The sequence below is a fragment of the Rhinopithecus roxellana genome, chromosome 2, assembly GCF_007565055.1.
Source record: "Rhinopithecus roxellana isolate Shanxi Qingling chromosome 2, ASM756505v1, whole genome shotgun sequence".
NCBI lineage: Eukaryota > Metazoa > Chordata > Mammalia > Primates > Cercopithecidae > Rhinopithecus > Rhinopithecus roxellana.
In genome coordinates, this window is record NC_044550.1 from 13,031,555 (window position 1) to 13,057,902 (window position 26,348).

Sequence of the window (26,348 nt, forward strand, 5' to 3'; positions counted from 1 at the left end):
AGCATCAACTGGCCACATCATTAGCATGATTACTGCATCAAACACCTTAACCTAGACAGGCTGCAGCATGTCCCTCTTTGTATTCTTCCATTGTGCTAGGTAATGGCAAATTCAGTGGAATCACTATGTCTGCTATCCCTAAAAACCTAGTAAAGGGCTTAAAGCAGGAGCTAAAAGGAGCTAGAAAAGGAATTAACCAGCGCATTTCCATGCCATCTCAGAATCCCAGAAATAACTTCTTGACAAACAACTCAATGATGGCATGAAAAAAAATGAAATTATAAACTCCTGTTTCTCCACTCAACTTTGGAAGCATGTGGAGTGAGTGACAAGGTAAGAGAAACTCAAAAAAATCAAGGTAAGATCACTAGGTAGAAACGTATTATCTGCCCTTCAGCAGCGAACAGGTCAAACTGATGTTCATCTGGTATCCATTACTGCCTAAATGAAAGAAAAACTCAGTGATGGTTAAATTATAACAAGGAAAAAATGCCTTTCACAATATTTAGTAAAAATGAGTTGAACTGGTTTTGGTCCTATTCAATTAAAACACGGAATCTCAAAGTGGGAATGATACTTGATTTTTTAAAAAAGTAATCTTTAGTGTGCTACAGAGATAGGTAAGGCATTTGTGCAAAAAGCTTAATGATTTCTTCAGTGAGTACACCAACTGGTGAGCTGCAAATAAAACACATAAATGGGGAACCAATGACATCAGTTTGCTTTACTCCCTGTGAAGTGCAAGCCAGATATTTCAGGGCCAATCACCAATGCTCAATTGGGCTGCATCACCATGGCTGATTAAGGATAATTTCATGGTACCTTTATCCTCCCAACCTTATTTGGGGGGGGGGGGGAAAGGAAAGCAGTTTCAAGCTGAAACTTTACCAGTCACTCCTACGCAAATGTGCAGTGCCTTTTATTAGTATGGATGAGATTCCTAAAAGATATACACAGTCGTTTCAATACTCATTAAACGATAAGAAATAAGCTTCCCCCCCCCTCTGCATTTTAAAGGTTAGCATAATGGTGATTAGTCAACTGTGAGAGGAGTAAGATGGGGAAATGGGGAAAGACCAAGGCCCAAAGCAAAGCTTGTTAATTCTTCTCTAATTTAGTAATAAATTGCAAAATAATACAGCTGTCTAACGAGCACCCACCCTGAAAACTAACTCAATTATTTTGAAGTACAAGAGAATGGCACGAAGTGGTACTCTACTGTTTTTTTTTTTTTTTTTATTAAACTACTGTGAATATAATTTCATCATAATTAACAGGTATAAAAGTTTGTCATCATTATCATTTATGAAATGATTTAATTAATTTAAATGGTAAAAGTGAAATTTCTAGGTTTTAAAAGCCAATAGGGTGGGAGTGTCAAAATTAAAAATCTAGCGAGAACAATGGATACTTCTGGAATGGGGCTCCGTTTCTAATCATTTTTGTCCATCCTGGTATGGAAGAATGTGCTCTGCTGTAGTTGCTGGTCAGACAATGGGTATTAGCAATTTACATTGGTAGTATACTTAACACAACACAGAGTCACAGAAACCACAGAAAACAGCCAAACTATCAACAAGAATGCACACTGCAGATTAGAATTTGCCAAGAGGAATAGAGAATTCCCACATAAATAGCAGTTTATTCACTGCTATTTAGGAAGCAGTTGTATTTTCTCTTACAGTGCTATTGTTTCCCCTACCATATCCAAATCATGTACAAATTGGAAGAGTCTAAAGTGGCACTTTTTATATCATACCAAAGGACCATATGCACATAATTTTGAGAAAAACAAAAAAATTACCTTGCAAGAACAAAATACAACTGAAGAATTTTGTTTTAAAGGGGAACTTCAAATTATTATTTTTGAAATTTCCAAAGGACATGGTATGTATATTATTAACAACTATTTTGATTATGCAGTTCTCTTATAACTATATATTTAAAAAGCAGTCAAGTAAAAAGCAATTACTAAAGGGTCGACTCTACTGTCCTTGAGTAGTGCTAGGACACAGCTGGAGATGGACACTTCTTGATTTCCCCTGCAGCTCCTAGTACAGTGCCTGGCACAAAGCAGACACTTAGTAGACATTCATCAATTGAGTGCTACTTGATACTTGCTATTCTTGTTATTGGCCACTTACACAGCCATTAGATGCTTTTGAACTTTTTATAATATTTAGATGGTGTTAATTCTCATACAAATACCAGTAGGTTAAAATTTGATTTAAGATTACCAGAACTGTTCATCTCATGTACAGCTGTCTCATGTTGGAATATTTTTTAGAGACATAAATTAATGTTGAACTACAACAAAGCACTATTTAAATGAACATTTTTTTCCTTTGGCTACAAACTTCTGGAGACTAGAATTAAGATGGCTATTTTTATTATCTTCAGTGCTGCCTGAAAGTGATTTGAGGGAGGGACATGGTTCAGCTCAAAGATTATTGTTTTATAAGCTACTGGTCAAAACAGCTGCCATAACCCCCACCCCACATCATTCAAAATATATAATCCTTTTGTTTTCTGTGATTCTACTATTCATCATATACAAAAGTCAAACATAGCTTTAAGGGAAAGAAACAAACAAACAAACCATAGAAGGACATTTTCCCCTTTAAAGCAAGAACATTTTGGTTAATACTGAGCCACAACTGTTAGCTCAACACCCACACACTCTGTACAAGCTACAGCAAAAATATGAATACACCCAGCAGAGCCCTTATCTGTTGCAGGTACAACAGAAAGGGGACTGGCCAATTTACCTTCATCAGCCTCAATAGCCTCAACAGTAGCTGAAGAGAAGAAAGGGGGTGCAAAATGAATGAGAAAAATGAGCAGAGGATTTTTTAACTCTAAGAACAAATCAGTGACCATCAAAGGAGCTAAGAGAACTAATGTTCCTGTAAGTGCTAGATTCTGGCACAGACAACAAAACAGAAATGCTAAAAAGAAAGAAAAAAATGCCACAGAAATTATAAATTTAATTTATGAGCTGGATACGCCTATCTGAATTAAATGCTTTAGTTTTTGCCCAGTAAATAAATAACAAACAATTAACCCTATAGGAAAACACTTAGGAAAATTTCTTTTACATGGACTGAATTATAAGAGATTATGTAAATCTCAACTGTGCTTCTGACTCACACAGAATGCTATAAAACCTCTGCTATGCTTGGTGATTTAGTTTTAAAATGCCAGACAAAATGACGGAAGTTGAAGCAGTGCCACAGTATCAGTGGGCTCATTCAAACTATTTAATATTAAATAGCACTATTTCCTAATGTGATGGAAAAGCAGGGGGATTCAAATTTAAAGAAAAAAAAATCAGGGTGTCTAAGGAGATAACGCATGTGACTCTTTCAAGATAAACACATCGGGCATGATTAGATTTGGGGGTCGGTGGGTAGGAAGAGTGTGAAGGAAAAAGAAAAAAGAAAACGTATGATATAATCTGGACATCTTTTTCCAGCAAGCCCAATTATATTTTCTTTTCCTTAGTGGAATATCCTTTTTGGAAATAAAATTCTTAAAATGTTACAAATCAAGTGGTAATGTGCCAGTAGTGGCAATAATTCTATCAGCATTTTAAAGAACAGGCAGCCTAAATACTGAATATACAGAAACAGCATATTTCAGAGGCAGAACTTGAAAAGCCCATTGCTTTATCAGCAATTTTTGTAATAAGGTTAGGGTCTAAACTTTCACTATGTAAATGTATGAGTCTTTCTATGTTATTAAGGTTAGTTTACACTTCCCTAATTAAATCTTAAAACTTCTCTGTAACTCCAAAATGTTTAATATTAAAATTCTACCCCTTGACTTTAATTTGCATTTTTCTTATAATTCAAGATTTTAAAACTACAGCAACTGCAAAATGTGCACTATAACTTACTTACAGTGGATTCTAGATTCCTTATGACAAAAATGGGGAACGGTTATCACCATGGAGAGAGAGTACATAGCAAAGTTGTAAGTAGCTTGTCCTTTTAGACAAATTGAAGGGCATCAGGCAATACATTTTGGAGTTGTATCAATGTACGTGGTTTAAAATATACAGTAAGTTCTCAAACTCATATAGAAAGGTTTCAACCCATATGTCTTTTATGTGTATGTGTGTTTGTGTGTAGGTTCAACATAGAAAAACACAAACCAATGGATTTAAAATAAAATAAAACTGAATAACCTAAGGAAAAACACAGGTGAAAATCTGGAAATGAAACAAAGAACTGGAAAAACTTAAGTAATGTAAGTTTCAAAGTAAAGCAAAACATTCAGAATCACACCAGCACTGACATATTAGAACTATGGTACTGCCCACTATTAAATGTTCTAAAGCAAATGTAGCCCACAGTTTCTGATAATACACTTGCTGTGTCTTAAAATGTGCTTATCAGAAACTAGATTTCAGTCAGTTAGGTAGATGGTACATTTTGGACACGTAAATGATCCTTTTATGCTAATGTTTTAGTAAGATATTTAATTTGGTAGAAACATTTTATGTGTGTTTTTTTAAAACTTGTTAAAATAATTCCTAGCTGTAAATTTAAAGGGGGCGTTTACTCCTCAATACTATGTATCTTCCTACCTTCACTTAAACATTTTTGTCTTTTTGTAAAAACTCAAAAGACACTGATTTGGAATACATTCATCTGAAAATAGAGACAATTATTGGGATGCAGCCATGATGTGATCATTCAGCAATACTATATTCATGAAGTTGATCACTACTCTTCATGTAGAAGGTTATTAAATAACATAAATGAGAATAGTGAGTCTTCTAGATTGAAGGGCAGGGACAGAAAAGAAAATACAAAAAAGATTCAAGGAAAGATATAGGAAAATAAGCAAGAGGCTGAGAATGTTTTGAAAAATCTTATAGCATATTTTCATTTTCTTTTTTTTTCTGTTAAAGCCTCATCTAATAGCAATTTCCTAGTGTTAAAATTGTAGTCTATGTAATGATAATAGCAGTTAAATTTGATAAAAAAAGTAACAAAGGTGAAATAATTTATAGGACTGTGCTGCTAACATGGTAGCCACTAGCCCCCTGGCTTATTTAAATTAAATTTAATACAAATTAGATAAAAGAAAACATTTAGTTTCTTGGTTATATTCCCTATATGCTCAACAGTCATATGTGCCTTCTGTATAGATACAGAAATTTCCACCACCACAAAAAGTTCTGTTGGATGGCACTAGTCTAGAAAGCTACACATTTTAACATAAAATCTGTACTGTAAAGGAAATGCTCTCCTTTTTTCAAAAATGTAGTTCTACTCAGTCTCTTGTTTTCAACTGATAAATCAGAGAAAAGACACATATGGCTTTCGATTTCCATTCAAGAGGATAATGAAACCATCTCCCTAAAATTTAGACTTACAGGTATATTTTAGTTTTTGTGTGTATGTGTTAATCTCATAAATGAAATGGATAACCAGAATACTTATCAAAAATGTAATTAAAAAGTTGTTTTTGACAACGGAGTGGCTCAAAGTAGTCAAACCTATTGTGCATGTAGGCGACCTAAATGAGCTGTCCTGTAGCTAGGCTGAATACATGTAGATTCACATGGGAATGAGTGAATGGGGGAAAGGTGGAGTAGAGACCACATTCCAGAGAATGAGGGAGCTATTATGTTGGACATGACTGATCAAACTGATTGGGGTTTCAGCCCTTCTGCCAGCTGAGAAGAACTGAAGACCAAGACAGAGCTTAAATGAATGAATAAATCAGGGCTCTAATGACACAGCTGACTGTGATGCCCTGGCACACAGTCATACCCATCGGTCTGCTTACCGCTTTGTAGGGTTTGCTTCCCTCCAGAAAGTACTCCGCTGGGGAGCATGCCAGTCGGGGTCAAGCCTTTCAGCGTCAGCACACTCTCACTCTCTTCTCTGGAAGGCACAATGAGGGGTGGCATTAACCTTTAATTTCTTTTGTGCAAAAATGACTCAAAGGAAAAAAAATGCATATAAGAACCTACATTTCTTTCTATCTTGGCTCTCTGGATCTTTTTTTTTTTTTAAACATACTTTATTTTAATTTATTTATATACTAGTAATGTTCCATAAATGATTGCTACAATAAAGTTTACATTATCCAATTAGGGAGGTTCAGTTTCTTTTGAGTATCGAAGATAGAGAAAACCATTTTGATTTTGTAATCAGGCATCTCAATAAAAAGTGTTTGTTGTGCATTCTGTATGTTAAAAGTGAGCCATAGTGAGTGCTATAAGTTTTTCAGCCAAGGCTCAGCAAAAGTAAGAGGAAGTGACTTGATTTGACAGAATAAAAAAACAGAGCATATGGAGACTGAAAAAAAAGATCTGATTTGTGGATCAGGGAATCAGGAATTACATTCAGTGGACTTTTAGAAATTAAGGAATTTAGTAATTTAGATGTTACATGAAAAACACATAAAATAATGGCAAGTAGCCAATAAACCTACTGGAAAATTTCCCAGTTTTTTTTTTTTTTAGTCACTTTCCCTACTGATTTGCTAATATAAAATTATTTTCTTACTCAGCATGACAATTGTTTTACAATCAGTTTTAAGTACACCATTATTTCAATTATATTTATTAATTACTTGACACTATTAATCATTTTGAATTGTTAAATCCTCATAATTAAATAACCATGACTAAATAACCACTCACTCTTTCCACATAGTGATATTGCAATTCTACATAACCAGAAAAAAGTCTTTAAAATACAAATTGTATATATACACACATACACACACATACATATGTTTGCGTATATACACACACATACACACACACACACACGAAGAGAGTTTAGTACGTAGAATTATCTACTCCAAATTTTTATGAAGGTGTCTCACATGACTCAAACAGAATTCCTGAACTTTTCCCCAAACCTGCTACTACCACAATCTGTTTTCAACTCAGAAATTAGCAATTCCATCTTTTAGTTACTTAAGAGTAAAGGATCACTCTTTAACTCTTTTTATCCTAATTCCATATCCATTATATCAGCAAATATTGAGGGTTCTGCCCTCAAAATATTTCTAGTTTAACCAGTTCTCACAAAGCTACTACCTCACCTCTTTCGACAACAGCTTTGTTGAGATATAAACTTGGCACAGAATTAACCTAAAGTGTTAGGATTCAATCAATGGTCTTGAATATATTCACAGAGATGTACAGCCATCACCATAATCAATTTTAGAACATTCTCATTACCCCCAAAAGAAATTTCATACCTATTAAGCAGTCACTCCCTATTTCCTTCAGCCCTGTATCACTTCCAGTCACTTTCTGTAGATTTGTTTCTCTTGGACATTTCACATAAATAAAATCATACAAAATACAGCCTTCTGTGACTTCCCTCTTTTGCTCACCACCAGTATCACCTCCCTGGATTGCAGGAGCCTTCCAAATGGTCTCTCTGCTCCATCCCAGTCACACTCTTGCCCCCTCCCCCCACAGCTGTTCTCAGTATGGCAGCCAGGGTGAGGCTTTTCATACCTATGCCAAATCCTGTCACTTGTGTATTCAGAACTCTCTAATGGCTTCTCCTCTGCTGATGGGTGAAAGGGAGGTTTCACAAACGCCTTAAAATAAACTAGCTACCCCACACTCTCCTGTTCGCACCCATCTCTTGATCTACATTTCCTACCAACGTCCACTTTCCTTAGATATACCCAGCACACTCCACCGAGGGGCGCTGCACTTTTTTGTCGTCCTCCTCCCCTGGCATCTGTGCGGCTCACTCCCACTCTGCCTTCTAATCTTTGCTCCAATATCGCCTTCTAGGCAAGGACTTCCTTAGGAACGCCATTTAAAATAATAATCCCTTTTTCTACTCCTTCTCCCTTTGCCTATTTTATCTAAGGCACTTATCACCCCTGGAAAACGATACGGTGTGTTTACTTCCTTACTTCTGGTCTCCTGCCCACTCCATTCCCCTCCCGCCGTCCCCCGCCCCCTCGCACCCCCCAGCTAGACAAGCCTGAGAACAGGGGTTCTGGTCTGCTTTAATCACTGCTGCATCCACAGCACCCAGACTAGAACAGTACCTGGTACATAGCTCACATTTCAAAAATATTTGCCAAAAATAAAACAGTAAAAGTTGAATGGAGAATGGAAATGTTAATCCATATTTTAGATTTCTGTATCCTCTACTGCAAAGTTTACTTAGAAATAATAGGTTTGGCCGGGCGCGGTGGCTCACGTCTGTAATCCCAGCACTTTGGGAGGCCGAGGCGGGCGGATCACGAGGTCAGGAGATCGAGACCATCCTGGCTAACACAGTGAAACCCTGTCTGTACTAAAAATGCAAAAAATTAGCCGGGCGTGGCGGCGGGCTCCTGTAGTCCCAGCTACTCAGGAGGCTGAAGCAGCAGAATGGCGTGAACCCGGGAGGCGGAGCTTGCAGTGAGCTGAGATAGCGCCACTGCACTCCAGCCTGGGCGACTGAGTGAGACTCCGTCTCAAAAAAAAAAAATAAAATAAAAAATAAAAATAATAATAATAATAGGTTTGATGGCCGGGCGCGGTGGCTCATGCCTGTAATCCCAGCACTTGAGGAGGCCGAGGCGGGTGGATTACGAGGTCAGGAGATCGTGACCATCCTAGCTAACACAGTGAAACCCCGTCTCTACTAAAGAATACAAAAAATTAGCCGGGCGTGGTGGCCGGCACCTATAGTCCCAGCTACTCGGGAGGCTGAGGCAGGAGACTGGCGTGAACCCAGGAGGCGGAGGTTGCAGTGAGCCGAGATTGTGTCACTGCATTCCAGCCTGGGAGACAGAACAAGACTCTGTCTCAAAAAAAAAAAAAAAAAAAAAAAAAAAAAAAAAAAAAATAATAATAATAATAATAATAATAATAATAATAATAATAATAGGTTTGAGATAATTAATTATCGTTTATTTTCATGCAGGTGTTTCAAACTTTTTAAGCTTCTGTGGTCTGTCAAACCACTAGAGGTCCCCTGAAGAAATATATTGAATGATAATATGATTTGGGAAAATTGTGAGTATCTCTAAAGAACGAACACAATTTTCCTTTACATTCATATTCAAAATATGGCTTTTGCCTCATGAGTGATTATAATTCCTACATACACCAAGAATCTTTGTGTCAAATCCCGTATCAAACACGGGACTCAGGCTGGGCACCGTGGCTCACACCTGTAATTCCAGCACTTTGGGAGGCAGACCTGGGCGCCTCACTTGAGACCAGGAGTTTGAGATCAGCCTGGCCAACATGGTGAAACCTCATCTCTAGTAAAAAATACATAAAAATTAGCCAGGTGTGATGGCATGCTCCTGTAATCCCAGCTACTTGGGAGGCTGAGACTTCAGAACTGCTTGAACCCAGGAGGGTTGCAGTGAGCTGAGATCGTGCCACTCCAGCCACAGTGAAAGAGCGAGACTGTCTCAAAAACAAAACAAAAAAACAAAAAACCCCCCAAAACACGGGACTCATCAAACAAACAATTATAACCCATAATGCTCTGAGAAAGCCAAGTAAATTATTAGCTTTTTACCTACAAAAATTTTCCGGTAATCTGAAGTATTCTTTTTAATCTTCAAAATTTCTTCAAAATTTTAATTTTGTACCAATAGTAGAAAAATCTTTTTGGGAAATCACATCTTTGAGGGGGTCACACTCAGGCTAACATCCCAGTCATACGACTGATGTTGGGACATCATTTAACTTTCTTGGGCTTCAGTTTTCTTCTCTATAAAATCACATCTGTAATTATGGGATTTCTATGAAGATGAAATGATATACTGTTACAAATGCCCCAGCAAAGAAGATGGTCATTTTCCTTCCTTCCTTGCTCTTTTTTTCTTTCTTATTCAACCACATTCCTTACTTCCCTTAATTGTGACTGCCATTCCTGCCTCATGCGGAAGCCATGTCCTCAATGGTTTCTAGCAGCTTCTTCATTTTTCAATTCCAACTATCTCTGTTGAGTTCTCATTCAAACTGGTAATCTCTGCAGTAACTTCCTCTGATGACCACGCCCTCTTTCCTGAAAGACTCTTTGCCCTAGGTGTTGTAATGCTTTTTTTCCTGCTTCTCCTTTTCCTTCTCTGACATCTTCTCAGTTCCTAGGCTGATCTTTTTCTTCTATCTCCAGACCTATGCTTTCTAATATGTAGGCCCCAGCTCCATGTGGCTGTTAACCACTTCAGACATGACTAGTCGAATTAAGATGTGCTGTAAGTGTAAAATATACATGGGATTTCAAAGACTTAGTACAAAAATACGAATAGAAAATGTCCCTTTAATAAGTGTTATATTGATCAAATGTCAAAATGGTAAAATTTTGGATATTTGTGTTAAACAGATTATATTATAAAAATCAATAATTCGTTTCTGTTTCTACCCCTTTTACTGTGGTTTCTAGAAAATTTAAAATGACAGATGTAGCTCACATTTTATTTCTATTGGAGAGCAATGTTCTGAAGAATTCTTTATTCTCCTCCTCTCACCTTTCACGCTCTCCTTTAGCAAGACCATCAGCTTAGGTTACTGCACTCTTGTCTCTGTGTTGTTTACTCTTGTTTGCATTTCTCTTTCCCTTCCTTCCTTCCCTCGTTTCTTCTCTTTCTTTCTTTCTCTCTCTCTTTCTCTCTTTCATAGAGTCTTGCTCTGTTGCTCAGGCTGAAGTGCACTAGTGCAATCTAGGTTCACTGCAACCTCTGCCTCCCAGGTTCAGGCAATTCTTCTGCCTCTTCCTCCCAAGTAGCTGGGATTACAGGCACGCACCACCTTGCCTGGCTAATTTTTGTATTTTTAGTAGAGATGGGGTTTCACAATGTTGGTCAAGCTGATCTCAAATTCCCGACCTTGTGATCAGCCCAGCTCGACCTCCCAAAGTGCTGTGATTACAGGCATGAGCCACCACACCTGGCCTCTTATATCTGCTTTTCTAACCCTCACCTCTCTCTGAACCTCCAGGGCAGAATTTCTAAGTGCTTCTACATAAATGCTCTGCCAAATTCAATACATCCTACTCTTCCCAATAAATACCTGTTAGATACTTAAATTGAAAAATACTTCCTCTTCCTTAGACAATGGCATCCTATCCATGGCACAGACTGGAACCTCTGTAGAATATTCTGGAATATTTCCTCTCTCCTGTAGTCTTTCACATAGGTAAGGGTTCTCATGGCCAACACCGGAAATCTATTCTGGCTAATTTTAACAGGAAAGAGATATATTAAAGGTATTAGAGAGCTCACAGATCCAGAGAACTGGGCTTCGATGCTCTGTAGCTGGGAAGAGTAATAGTACCTGTCCACACTGTGGGGTGGGCTCCATGAAAGGCTTGCCACTGATGTTCATAGCCAATGCCAGAGCTCATACTAATGCTGTGTAGTTAGCTTCCAAAATGCTGAGGCATTTTTCCATTGCTGGCCCATGAGATTCCACACCTGACAGGACAATTGTCGTCTTGCCTTGCTGCCTCCTCATGATGCTCAATTTGAAACAAAGTCTTACTTACCATGCATTAATCTGACTGGCGAATCCTAGGCAACAGGTTTGTATTTTATCTGCAAGGACTGCTAAAGACAGTTTTCTGGTTCCCTGATAACGTTGCACATTTCCAAAATGTAGGAAACATGTTGGGCAAGTATATCTGACAAATTTGTACCACATTCCACATTCATTAGTCACGTTCTGTTTTCCCAAATTCCTTGTATTTGTCCTTTCCTTTGCACTTCTCCTCCCATAGCCTGGTCCAGCCTTTTGCTGGGATTACTTCAAAAGCTTCCTAAATATTTTTCTTTTTTTTAAATTTACATTTTATTTTATATTTAGTTACGTTTTTGGTTATCCATATGTCACCTTGCTAGCCAATCTTCACGTTGCAATTAACATGTATAGTGGAACATGGGTTAGAGCATGCCTCTAATCTCATTAAAGTAATTCAACAACTCCTGATTGCCTACACACAAAAAAATTAAATGCTTTAACATGCTATTCAAAGCACTCAAGGATATGGACTTCAATATATTTTCAGTCTCCTTTTTAACTAGATTCCTCACTCACCTTCATGTCTTTTGCTAGTCAGTCCTTGAATATATTTAGAATTCATTACTAGATTACTAGTATTGTTTAGAATTTATACTAGACTACATAGCACAGTTTTGAGTAAGACTCTCATTAGTGTTGCTCCCCAACTGAGTGAGTTGGGACACTCTGCTTAGCCTCTCTCAGATTCAATTTCCTCACAGGAAAGTTAAGTCACCACAACCTTGCAAGCTTCCTGTGTTGATTATTGTCAAATGTGCAAAACATGGGGCATGAACCTGGCACTTAGTAAGTGCCCCATAAAAGGATGCCATTGATATTGCTGTTAGGATTGTGCGACTGTGCTCCTGATAATTTTTCCACTTCCAGGAATGCCTTCACCACATTCCTCTCTGTCCTGGAATCCAGCCTATCCTTCACAGCACTCCTCCAACTTTAACCTCTTTATGAACATTTCAGTCAGGAAATGCAAGGTTCCTTCCTGTCTAATGCCACAGCAGGACATCTATTCATGTAGTTAGCACACACTTTGTTTTCTTATGTTAGTTTACCATCTATCTGGCTGGCATTCCAATTTGGTATCTAGATTGCCTAATTCAGTGCATGGTATACAGTTAATGCTCAATCATTACTTACTAAGCTTAACTTACTTTTTTTCTGGATAAGATCTCTCTATATTCTGCATATGTGCTATGGATGCTTTTATTATAGAAAAACAATAATAAATAGCTTGCTTCTATTTTTCTATGAACATGTGCAATTTTAAGTCAAGTCACTGATCACTGGGTTCAAATAGTCCATTTATCATGGGATAGTCATGGAAATTCTAGAGCTGTTTTTACTTTCCCTCAGAGACTTCAGACAGAACAAGAAATGAAAGCATTATTGGTAAATCTGACGCACAATAAATAAGCAAGTGTTTACTCAGAGTTCCAATTAAGTTTATGACCTTCATATATGCCTTTGCTCCCACAGAACATTTTTCCAGCCATACAGGCCTCCTTGTGGTCCTCAAAACTGCCAGTTTTGTCTTTACTTAAGTATCTTTGCACTTGCTATTCTCTTTGCCTTGAACTCCCTTACCCCATTTCTTCATAAAGGTCACCCATGCTTGTCCAAATACCATTACTCAAAAATTTTTTGTTGACCACACACTAAAAGAAGTTCTTTATCTCCCACTTGCTCCATCTCTACATTGCTTTATTTCTTTTCTCCATGGTACTTAATCAATGCTTTAAGTTTTACTATATTTACTTATGGCATTAATGAATAAACTCTGAAAATGTAGTTGGAAACGTAGAGCAATAGAGCAAAGGTAGCCTCATTCAGTAACAGAAGGGAGCAATGATGCTCTATTTTCAGCTTGAACACGGCTTGTCGTGATTGTGCTGGCTACCACAGAGTTCTCACTGCCTTTGATGTGGTGTCTCTGAGAGAGCATGATAATGCTTCTCATCCTTCTCATGGCTCCCTCTTTTGGCATTAAGTCATTCAGCTACTCTTTAGTGACTGTACCAGGAAGAGGATAGAAATAGCAAGAGGAGAAATCAAAAGAGCCAGTGTCAATACTCTATGAGAAAGAGTTGGGGCAAAAATTTGGCAAAAAATTAGATTATTAAATTATCCAACTGTCGACGTAATATTTCCCAAGGTGTTCCTATTTACTCGTTAATATGTATCATTTTGAATTGACTGTATACTCCTAACATATATCATATTTTAAAGTAATCTTCTGAAGAGAAATGTTAGATTGTATTATTTAGAAATAACCAGAGTGAGTTTCCTTCAAGAAAACATTTGTTTTCTAAATAAATGCTTAATAATGATTCATAATCTATTTACAAAATATACTACTATACGGAAATTGAAACATAGTAATTTCTTCTCTCAATAATTAGAATAAGATAGATTTACATGAATAGCTCTATGGTTGAAGTTCATTTCCTAGAAATCTAGTGAAATGTGTCTGATAAATGCATCTTTCACCACAGAGTCAGAATGAAAAACAAAACAAAAAAAATCACAATAGCTTTTCCTGTTTCATAAGATGTTCAACCTATTGTGAAATCAATGTTTTAAAGTCCTGTAGCAAATAGAGGAATAAAATGTGATGCAATTCATTTTGAGACTTTCTTAACAGAAATAATTTAGTAGATTGCAATTTAACTAAAAGAGTGAGAAACAGACAATCTCTCATTTAATTTTCCTCAATATTTAATTTAAAAGGAAAAAAAGACAAATATTCTCTAGTAAAATATTTAAATTACCAGATGAAAGTATTAAAGTATTTAATAGGTGACACATTATAAAATTTGAAACAAAAACAGAGGACGAATGCACCCACCTGAGCACTGAGAACACTCTGGCCATTTTGCCTATTGCTCGGATCTTGTTCCTTATCACCTCCTTCCGGGCTGCAGCTGTTGCACCTGTATTTTCAAACAGAATTCAGGGGTCAGTAATTTTTTAATCTAATTGCAACTGAGTTTACAAATTTATACATACAACAGACTCCAGTAAGCAAAATCAGGTTTTTTTTTTTTTTTTTTTTTTTCCTTAAGAGGATTTATCTGTAAATTAAATTTGAAAATTTAAGCTTTTAGCCACCCACACTAGGATGTGATTTTTGAGAGGTCCCCATACTGCCAAAGAAAAACTTTTGAGATATCAGCGGGGAGGTGAGTAAGAAGCTAACTGGAAAATCACTGAGTAGAGGGGTAGGTTCCTATTCTCCTCTTCTAATTGACTTTCCCTTTCTTTTCTATTTGTACAGAGACCATGCATTGAGAGGAAGAGTTAAGTGCCTTATCACCATCTTCTATTCATTTGCAGTCTCCATGCTGGGAAAACTACTTTAAGAAACTGCTTTTCCAAAAGTTCTCCTTTGATATGATTAAACTAGGAAGTCTCCTAATTCCCTATCTGCGTTGCAACATCATTCATAATTATTTGATGATGACTGTTTGAGCACTTGATACTCTTTCATCTTCTGCTTGGTTCATGAGTTCTAGAGAAAAGAATAGAGAACTGCTAAATTGGATTTAGTAAGAGACAATGGCACCATGGTTTGCATTTTAGTACTATTTTTGAAATTTATGCACGCTTTTTCCGGGTAAGTTTTACCACTTGTGACATTTTCTAAATTAAAAAAATTAATTACATAGATTATTGTTACAAATAAATATATTTTAAAATAATGTTGTAAAATAATACTTTAATGAACCCATTTTATTCTTTATTTAATTCCCAAGGTATATCGGAAGAAGTATAAAACAGACAAAATACCTCTCAATTTTTTTTTTTTTTTTTTTTTTTTTTTTTTTTTTTTTTTTTTAAGATGGAGTCTCGCTCTGTCGCCCAGGCTGGAGTGCAGTGGCACAATCTCGGCTCACTGCAACCTCCGCCTCCCCAGGTTCAAGTGATTTATCCTGCCTCAATCTCCCAAGTAGCTGGGATTACAGGCATGTGACACCACACCCAGCTAACTGTTTTTGCATTTTTAGTAGAGACAGGCTTCACCATGTTGGTCAGATTGGTCTCAAAACTCCCGACCTCGAATGACCAGCCTGCCTCAGCCTCCCAAAGTGCTGGGATTACAAGAGTGAGCCACCACACCTGGCCAAGATTTTTATAATCCAAGGTAAAATGGATAAGTTATCCTTTTTATACATTATGTGGGATTTTATAGAAAGCATTAACACAAGCAGATCATCTAATTCTACTGCTTCTAATAGATACACAATAGAATATTCTTTTCAAATAATAACAGAAATGTTCCTAATCCAACTGAACAGTTTGAGTCATGTAATTTGCTCAGGGACTATAGATGATAACTGGTATGTGTTTTGGTCTTTTATTATAATTTGTGGTAACAGCAAGCTTTCACCGAAGGGTTTTGAAAAAAAGATTTCTACTGTTTCCCTTAGAGGGCTTTTATGAACGCCATTTGGAATCTTGTTGATTGTATTGATCAAACAATTAATATGCCAACATTTCCACGAGAAAGAAAACTGTACCAACACACACAATTTTGAAATGGTTAGAAAAAAAGGCCTTTGCTTTTTTTTTTTTTCCTTCCACTCCAAGAAAGTGAAAACATAATGGATCACTTTCTTTGCCTGGGTGGGTAATCTTTCAGAGGTGATGCTAACACAAACCCATCTCATAGGTGCATGGGTGTTCCCCAGAGGGTGTATGAAAACCAGCAAGCTGGCTTCCTTCCACCTTCCCTCTGACCTGAAAGCAGCCTACATGTATGTCCCTTTCATCCTCTCTTGTGGCAACCATGCCATGGCAGGCACCTTTCAACACCTCCAATGGGAAGGACTTATTATTGCCAGCTATTCTACCTGCAAATGGGTAGAAGAGGTTTCCATCTATGTGGGAGAGAGCTCTTCTCCAATCCAGCTATTTTGATAATCAAGCAAAACCACGGGTTCTCATTCACTATCAGTTCCTTGAATTATTAATTAGTCTCTCGGCCAGAACAATGGAGAGGAAAATAGGGTGTGTGCAGGATCCCTGCCTCTAATCGTATTCTGATTTTGTAACAATATTAATTATCTATGATTTGTAATTAAGATTATACATCAAATTCTGCTCTGGAGACCATCTAAAACTGAATTCTCTGTGCTTGGATTTTAGATGATTAATGAACAAGAGATCATCAAAAGATTTTTTTTTTTTTTAAGTGGGATGGTTAATAGTCCCCTTAGAGTGGTCTTCCTATACATATATATATTTCAGTTACTCCATTCAATGATGCTTTCAGTATAACATTGTCCTATTACTACTCTATGTTTAAAATTCCCTACCTCAGCTGACCTGTGAACTCAGGGGTCATGATGTGCTGAGTAAGGGAAAAGATTCTGGCCCTCTCCAATAAACAATATGGCCAGATCATGAAATCAATCCAATGAACATGAAAAATGGAAATTGTGGGAGAGCTCCAAAACTGGTCACTATATTTAGAAACACAAGAAAAGCAGCAAGGAGTGGATAAGATGTCTAGATATAAAATTTCACGTATTTAACTGAGGTGAGAGGGGTAATACATAAAATCAATTAAGTAAAAATATATATGAAGAATAATCTCACAGAACATTTCTGATAAAAAACTTGTAAAAACCTTAACTAGAGAAATGAAAAGTAAGAAACTAAGTTGGAAAAGGAGGGAAATAAATTATGCAGAGCTGTGCTTCTTAGCTTGGTGTAAGCTGATGATCAGAAAAATGCTCAAATACATACTCAATTTTAAATGTAAAATGAACATTCTCACAGTCAGTCAGTGTACTATTCCTTACATTTTCAGATCAAATGAATGATTAGAGAGCATATAAAAGATATTCTACTTTATGTATATGTAGTTGTGCTTCCCATAAGCAGTGAATCGCAACACACTCTAGCACTTTTCTTAATTTTTTTAAAAAAAACCTCTCTTAAAAAAATTTCTCAATAACCCAGATAAGGAGTTTTATTATCCCTCTTATAAAATTGGAATATATTTACACAAAAAGTAAAATAACCTGACCATGGACAGTAAGAAGAATCACTAAACTATTCTCTGATTGTTTAATCCTGAAAAGTACCTTTAATCTTTTCCATATAATCAAAATCAAAATTAGCTCTAATCACACATACATAACCTCACAAAGATTTAAAATATCGAAATAAAATATCTGGATTGATGTGTAATTCAATCTAAAGGAGCTGAACAACAGCAGGGGAGAATTAAGTTCAGATGTAAATGGTCTAGTAGACTATACTTAGTATTGCTATTCCAGGTTTTTGGTATTTTCCAGAGATGATTAAAACTCTTTTTCAAAAACTTATTCCATTCCAAATCCTCACAGTCCATAATTAAACAGAAATATCAAGAATAAGTACATGTTTTTCAGAATTTTACTACCTGCAACATGCAAAGATAATGTCATATTAAACATTCATGGTACTGTTCTATTTAAGTTGTGAAAATGTACCACAGTAGCTCAAATTAAAATTCAGTATATAAAATAATGAAGACACATAAAATACCTTTTACATGAAAACTGTGGTAATTTCCTCCCATTGAAAAAAGCATATAATCACTTATTTCAACTTGGAAGTCCAAAACTGAAAGGTAGTATTTCATATGTTAGAAAAATAGCAATTCTAAGTAAAATTTCATTTTGTATTTCTATTCAAATAATAATCACTTATTTTTTTGGTCTCTCCTTTCAACTTTTTAAGTTCTGATCTTCTTTTATGCCTAGGGTATCATGCTACTATTTCCAGATTCTAAACAACCCTGAAAACTCAAATTTTGCTCAACATGGGGGAGGTTAGTATGCAGACCAAGGGGATCTTTAAAGATTTGCTTTTAATACATGTCCTTCTTGCCCTTAACTTAGCACCTTGCTGACTTCTCATGAAGTTTCAAGATATCTATGGCAAATGGCCTTCTAAGTGAGTGTTGCAACCCCATAGGATAGATTTCAGCCTTAAAAAGGAACTGGAAAAAGGCAATTTGCACCACAGAGAGTGGGGACAAGTGCTTGGCTGAAGAGAGATTCTTACCACCTGGGGTATCTGCCACACATTACAGATGTTGGCTCTGACTTCCAGCTCAGTTACCACTGTGGAGCTACTACTGTGAATTCCTCAGTTACACCTGAATTAGTGGTGTGCAGAAAGTATTATGTAGAGTTCAAATTAACATCCAAATCAGTCATTCATCAAATATTCTTGTGACTCCTTTACTATACAGCCTGCCATGTGCTAGCAACAGAAGTACGAATGAGGCATTGTCTCTGCTTTCGGAGATCACATGAACAACAATAGATCATGACAAATATTATACTGAAAGTAGCAGTGGTACACTGGAGCTGGCTTCTGTCAGCTGGTAAGAGGATACTGAGTGTGTCCCTTCTTAACTCCATGGTCAGTAATTTCTTTCTTTCTCTCTCTCTCTCTTTCTCTTTCTCTTTCTTTTGAAGGAGTCTCGCTCTTTTGCTCAGGCTGGAGTGCAATGGTGATCTCGGCTCACTGCAACCTCCGCCTCCCAGGTTCAAGAGATTCTCCTGGCTCAGCTTCCTGGGGTCAAGTGATTCTCCTGCCTCAGCCTCCCTAGTAGTTGGGAGTACAGGTGCCTGCCACCATGCCTGACTAATTTTTGTATTTTTAGTAAAGACAGGGTGTCACCACGCTGGCCAGGCTGGTCTCGAACTCCTGACCTCAGGTGATCCACTGCCTGGGTCTCCCAAAGTGCTGGGATTACAGGCATGAGTTACCACGCCTGGCCCATGGTCAGTAATTTCATGTTGGTAGCTTCAAATCAGCTGTGGAGGAAACATTTATACCACGAAAATCTGCAAATGCTATAAACCAGGGCCATTTTCCCTGGGAGGACAGGTGCAAACTGCATGCAGGTAGAAGAAAACCTTTTCAGTGAAATGGTGACCGTCAAGGATCTTGAAGTATACATAAACACCAAAAAGAAAGAAGAATGGCATTTTCAGGAGAGGTTTTTTAAATGTGTAAAGGCAGCAAAATTCCAAATTATGTTCAGATGATGGGTAAGAAGTTTGATGTGAATGAAGTTTGAGTAAACTCGGATGATGGTAGGCTGGGAAAGAAGCAGGAAATGCCTGGGCTAACCTGTAAAGGCTTTAGCATAGTAGTACATGCAAACAAGAAGTTTAGATATTAGCATACATGCAATAGAGTTAAATAAAACTTACTTTGTCAGATACCAAAAAAGAAAGAAACTCTTAGATTGCTGGATGAGTAGAGACAGATATGTGATAAAGCAAATATAGTCAATTGTTAGCTATAGAAAGTTAAGTGATGGGTATCTAAGTACTAACTATACAGTTCTTCAAACTTTCCTGTATGTTTAAAACATTTTGTAATAAAATGTCAAAAAATGAAACTATACTTGGAAGAAATTTGGTTTTGTGGGAAAAGAAAAATAGCAGCTTTGGGGAGAGAAGTCTCTATGTCCTGCCCTGCCCTTCCTTTATGTAATAGGGGAGGATGCATGAGCTTGCTGAAAAAGGTAATGAATACTTCTCACTGGAGTTACATTCTCCCCATCTTTCTTCTTCACCAAATCCAGGAGACAGCTGAACTGGCAAGATTTTGTTTTAAAAGTCTAATCTAAGAGATTCTTATTAGTTTCAACACATTTTTACAACTGTAAGAAATAAAAATGACCAGTTATAAAAATTATACTTAAATATCTTCTGAAAAGAAATATTTTTACATTAGAATGTGAAAAAGCTGCTTTGAAAAATTGTTATTGTTATTGAGTTGTATTTTATTTGATAGAAACACTAGCAGACCTTTCCCAATTCATCATTATATTGGCCACAAGCTTTTTGTTATCATTTAGGCTTATTTCTTTACAGGACATTTTAACTAATACAAGTGCATCCACAGCATATGTATTTCAATGAACTATATATAAAAAAGTATATGTATACTAAAAGTTTTTGTATGTTTTAAAAGGAAAGATATGTCTTTAAAATTATATTTTGGGGGTAGACTTCAAATATTTTCAAATGTTTAATCCAAAATCTGAGAAAAAAAATTTTTTTTACCACTCACCACTTCCAAATTTGTTAAAACTTAACAAAGTTCATCCCTATTCTACTTTAAAATAAAATTTTTATCATGGGTAAATATTATTAAACGGAGTTTCAGTGTTCCTTCAGATTTTATTCTTTGCCAAACAGAGCAATTACTGAATTTGAATAAAATCTCTTGATGAAAGCATAAAGTGTTGAGATCATTAATATCTTTTGTTGTGCTATATTAAAGATAAAAATGGGTTTTGTGTCCATCCAAACTCAGCACCTTTGAAATAGAAGATAAAATGCGTAAGACAGAACAGACTTCAGATACCTCTAAGAAACTTGCATAATTGGTCTTTATAGCTTTTTAAAGATTATGAAAATTATGAATATAAAGATTGTCTTCTTTGGGAAAATACATGTCCAACAGTTGAAGTAATCCCTAAATCTTATCTTGTCTTTTTCTTTCCTGACCTAACTTAACAATAACAAACCTTGAGCTCTTATATCCCAGCAATGGGATGTTATGCAGAAGTTACTTTAGATATCCACCCAGTTTTGCCATTGGCTATGAATTGTGACAAGTGCTTCAGTACATTTTCCTACACCACCAGGCACTTGAGCCCTAGATTTAAAAAAAGCACCATAAGCAATGGATAACTGTTTACTCTGATGGAATGACTTCAAAATTGTAGCCTTCATAATTTTTACTCATGTAGCTACAAAATAATATCCCCAAAGAATACTATTCCCATCCATGTTTAAATAGTTGTAAATAATGTTGTAAACATTATGAGATTAAAATGAAATGGCTATATTACTCTGACCAATGGTATATAAATATCACAGCAATTTGAGTCCCACTATCATTCATTTAGAGAAAAGTCCATGAATAAAATCCTCATTGATATTTAGAAATCATATATTATTATTATTTTCTTTGAAATTGTAGTTCCACTTTAAAATTCCCCAATTTTGTTCCAGTGCATTAAAAATTTAAACTTTAAAATATATACATATTTTAAATTAGACAGGATCTCCCCATGTGGCCCAGGCTGGACTAGGACTCCTGGGCTCAAGTGATCCTCCCACCTCAGCCTCCCAAGTGGGGTTATAGTTATGCTAAACTTCAAAATATTTTTGTCACTACATTATATGTTATGTTTAAAAATTTAACTAAATTTTAGAAATTTCCTGAGATGATGGATACTAAGTATTCAAAAATTCCTTTGGAATAAATAACACAATATCATAATTATTATAGAGAGTTCACAATTATGAACTCTTTAGTTCATAATTGAGATAGAGAGCACTAACATATGATAAATATTCATAAATATTAAAATGCACAGAAATAAAATTTTATTGGAATGCATCTCTTAATGATAAAGATGGGAAGGAAATTACATTGCTCCCTTGATTAAAGAGACTTCCTAGATACTAAGCTTTTCCAATGTCTTTTTGTGTGTGCGCCCCAGAGTTTTTTATAGCTCAAGGAAATGTTCATAGTGACTGTGTCTAGGGAGACCTGTGCCTTTTTGTTAAAATGGAATAAAGGCATTTGAGAAAGAGGAGGCAGGAAAGGAGAAGCTGCAATAAGGCCTCCAGCTAAGGTGCCTTCTCAGGCTGATCACTTTTAAGAAAATAAGACTTATGGTGGCTGAGGATGTGAAACTGGATTCCCTTTAACTCCTCTTGAAATGTCTTAGGGTAATCGCGACAGTACAGATATTCCAGCCTGAAGAGTACTGTTCTATCAAGAATTAGATTACTCTATTTCTAGAGTTGACAGCTATTGGAAGAACTCCTTAACTTGCCATAAACCTGGAAATCCTACACTGTTCATCTACTTAGGGTCAGTGCAGTAAAAGTGAATCCAGAGGTTGTTAGGTGCTTTCTCTCACCAAACAAAGCCATATGTATGCTTATATAGGTTACTATTTTGGGAAAAAGAAAAACACATTCAGGACAAGTGAAAAAAATCCTTGCAAAAATTCATCTTTTTGAAGATTACAAACTAAAATATTTAGAATACCCTTCTAATATGGATCCTAACTCTATTAACTATCCCTCCCATAGGTGATAAAATTGGGACATAATTGCCACTCACTCCAAATCACTCTAAAGCACACATTCTGAATTTCTTCCACATGTTTTTTTAACTTGACTACAATCTTAGCATATATTAAGAGCCTGCAATGAATGGTGTGATATTTAGCATAAGGCTATTCTGTCTTACATCCCACTTTGAAAGCAATAGAAGAGCCTTTAAAATATATATATATATTTTAAAAAGTTTCTCCTATGTAATGGATTTTAACGGTGTAATGGATTTTAAGTGTTCAATGGATTTTAAGGAAGGTCAGAAGAGCCTAGACTAGTTTTTTCTCCACTTCTCTTGTCATAAAACATAGCCAAATTCTTTGGATAGGAAGTCTTAAAAATGGACAGATTACTCCCAAATGCCCAATTACTGTCATTATTTGGTTATTTTCTGTTTAATTATCAGTTACTTTCATTTCCAAACTCTAATTTGATTCCATGCACTTTTGTTCTCTAAGACGTTGTGTTCCATCTGTTTAATGACTCCTTAGTTGAGTTGCAGAAGCTGACTATAAGCAGAATTCTAACTGGGTGAAAGTGAAAGACTTCACAGTAGATTAGGAACCTTCCACTGATTTTTCAAGAAACTCTAACATATTCAGCTAATGCCTTCCAAAGCATATTGCCCCCCTTTTAATATTTACCAAGGAAGCTACTAAGAGCCATAAAATCTGACTTGGCTTAACTCCTTTATCGTGACAAAAATACATCAATTTTATAAAGTAGCAACAGAAAATAACAAAAATAAATAAATCTGAATTTAATAATATCGATTTATTATCTCAAAGGGAAGCAGTCATAATGTCTGGATGTCTAATCAAAGATTGCTCTTGATATGGATGAGGATATAACTGTTTAATAGGTGTTTATTGAGGACATAATTGTGCATACGTGATAAGTGCTGGAAGAATGCATTCAGACTAGAACTTAATTCTGGGCCCATATGGATTTATACATTTATCTCTGCCATGATATAAAGTGAAGGGAGAAAACGAACAAACAGAGTAAAATATTATGTTTGATTGTCTCATATGTTTTACCCTAGATAAAATGTTAATTTGAGTACCACTTGACAGCATAATAAAAAGCAGACAGAAACAAGTAATACAACTCCTTCATCTGACAGTGGAGAATGGCTGAGGCACTGGCAGGTAATGAAGCTTATCTGAAAATAAGTCATTCAAAGGTCTGTTGCTATTCACAGTCCACACACGGTGTTTTGTTACTTCGTGGGAGACGTAATAAAGTTTTGCCCAAGAAGGAGAAGTAGAGGTTCTGGTCAGTGACCCATGCACAGGCAACGTCAAAAAGTAGATGGTTCCCAAGTCATGAGACTTTAACATCACTTAAATATATTATGACCTTATCAGGAGAATGGATGTGCTAGTCGAAAATGTGTTGGTTTGCAACAGATGCATAGTAAAGAAGAGTAGCTGAGGCAAACATTTGAAATGCTCTGGGAAGTACTGTCCATGGGCCAAATGGCTGTGAAGTGCTCTGGTCCTACAGCAAAGCTTTGGATCACAAATACTTGGCTTGTCCACTTCTCTTAAGACGTATAACTAAACCGGCATTTGAAAGGCAGAATAGAACAGAGGTAAAGAACTTGTGTATAGAATAAAATACCTTGGTCTAAGTCCCAGCACTATCATTTACTAGCTACCCTGGGCAAGTACTAAGTGTCTTTAAGGCTCAATTTCCTTATCTAGAAAGTGAGGAATGTTCTAAATGCATTATTTGCATTATTTCATATAATCATCACAACCACCACATGGAGATGGTACTACTAGTCTCCATTTGACAGAGAACAATTCTAAGGAACAAAACGTTATTTGCCTAAGGTCTTTAGCTAGAGATGATTCAGAACCAGGATTCATTACAGTACCAGCTGACTGACCTACTTCACTCGTGGTGGCAGAATAAGTAACGTTCTCATTCATTCTCAACATTCAGCAAACACATGTGCCAGTTAGGGTGCTACCTGCTAATGCATGTAGAACAGAGCTTTAGTATATGGGAAGTATTGTAAAATGCTTGTTATTATTAAGAAGAAAATACTTGTGCAGATATGAACATTCCAGTTACATTTCTCTCTGTAAATTAAATGATGTATTATGTGTTCTTGGTGAATATCAAGCTGCCCTGAGATGTGGCCTCATTTATGTTTTGTGCCAGCCAGGCTAAAGGCTGGACCCCAGATTATGGCAAACACACTTGGAGGGAATGAGAGGAGCCAGGATGCTGCTGGCTTTGCAGTCAGAACAAAACAGACCACCCCAAATAGATGGGTTGACAAAATAGAATCAACATTTCTATTTCTACAGAGTTCTGAGACAAAATGGGAGAACAGCTTTTATATCTTCTCATGAGCTAAGAATAAAGAGGGAAAAATTAAACAGATTTTAGAAGAGTGAAAATAGGAAAATCTCAGAGAGAAATGCTTTTAACATTTAAATTTTGTGGGCATTTACTGAACTTTTAAGTACAGCCTTTACACCCGCCATAAGAGATCAAACAGTTACTCTAAAAAGAATGTTTTAGAAACTGTGGACTCACAACTCTCTTGCTGCCTCCCCTAAACGCCTATATCCTGTGACTAGCATGTTTAAACACCTATATCCTCCGCATGACTAGCATGTTTAAATTGTTCAATCAGTTATCAATTACTCTAATAAACGTACAATCTTCAAGTTAAGAACCTGAATCCATTAATGCTTTAGTACAAAGAGAATCAGGAAAGCTCTGCCAGAAAAGTTTGAAAAATAAAGTTTATTTTCTTTCGGTATTAGTTTTCAGCAAGCTAATATTACTTACTACAGGCCTTTCTACAAAGAATGCCTCTTTCACATGCCAATTATCTCAACCCTATTTGCAAGAAGTAAAGTGTTCTAAAACACAGAGAGTCTTTGCTTTCACTGAGAAAGAGAGCTCTCTATTTCAGTGCCTTTCAAATAAAGAATGCATTAAGGCTTATAGCGCCACATGTTTACTTCCCTTTTGCAACATGGTTTGCTTTCTCGGATAAATTTTATAAACACATTTATGCTTAGATATGCAATAGCTAATGTTTAGTATAAGCAGGCTAATGTCACCATTAGTTGAATAAAAACTACTGCTATAAAAATCATTTCTTTTAAAAGCTGTATAAAATATATACTATATATGCATATAATACTGCATGTTGAAACACAGTATAAAATCTGGAGTGTTTTCTGTAATATTACCTTACTGTGAGCATAATATGCTGGTCAATGGTGGGCATTATCCAGCCAATTAGCTGCAACAGGGATATGGCTGTTTTTTTTTTTTTTTTTTTTTTTTTTTGAGACAGAGTCTCGCTCTCTCGCCCAGGCTGGAGTACAGTGGCCGACCTCAGCTCACTGCAAGCTCCGCCTCCCGGGTTTACGCCATTCTCCTGCCTCAGCCTCCCGAGTAGCTGGGACTACAGGCGCCCGCCACCTCACCCGGCTAGTTTTTTGTATTTTTAGTAGAGACGGGGTTTCACTGTGTTAGCCAGGATGGTCTCGATCTCCTGACCTCGTGATCCGCCCGTCTCGGCCTCCCAAAGTGCTGGGATTACAGGCTTGAGCCACCGCGCCCGGCCATGGCTGTTTTTTTAACATTTAGTTCATTCTGCAAATTATGAGCTTCCATGCAATGTGAAAATT

At 36.5% G+C, this 26,348-nt stretch overlaps 1 protein-coding gene across 2 annotated transcripts in view; it reads right to left on the reverse strand.

The window, feature by feature from the left end:
* Window positions 1-26,348, reverse strand: part of PPP3CA (protein phosphatase 3 catalytic subunit alpha) — a 337,690-nt gene that overhangs the window by 2,953 nt on the left and 308,389 nt on the right. The window contains exons 11-13 of one of the 2 annotated variants that reach the window (XM_030915109.1): window positions 14,370-14,454; window positions 5,803-5,900; window positions 2,769-2,798 (exon numbers count right to left, since the gene is read on the reverse strand). In XM_030915109.1, the coding sequence (XP_030770969.1) occupies window positions 2,769-2,798; window positions 5,803-5,900; window positions 14,370-14,454 (213 nt within the window). The remainder of the gene's footprint in view (window positions 1-2,768; window positions 2,799-5,802; window positions 5,901-14,369; window positions 14,455-26,348) is intronic. The other variant, XM_030915107.1, reaches the window with a different exon arrangement.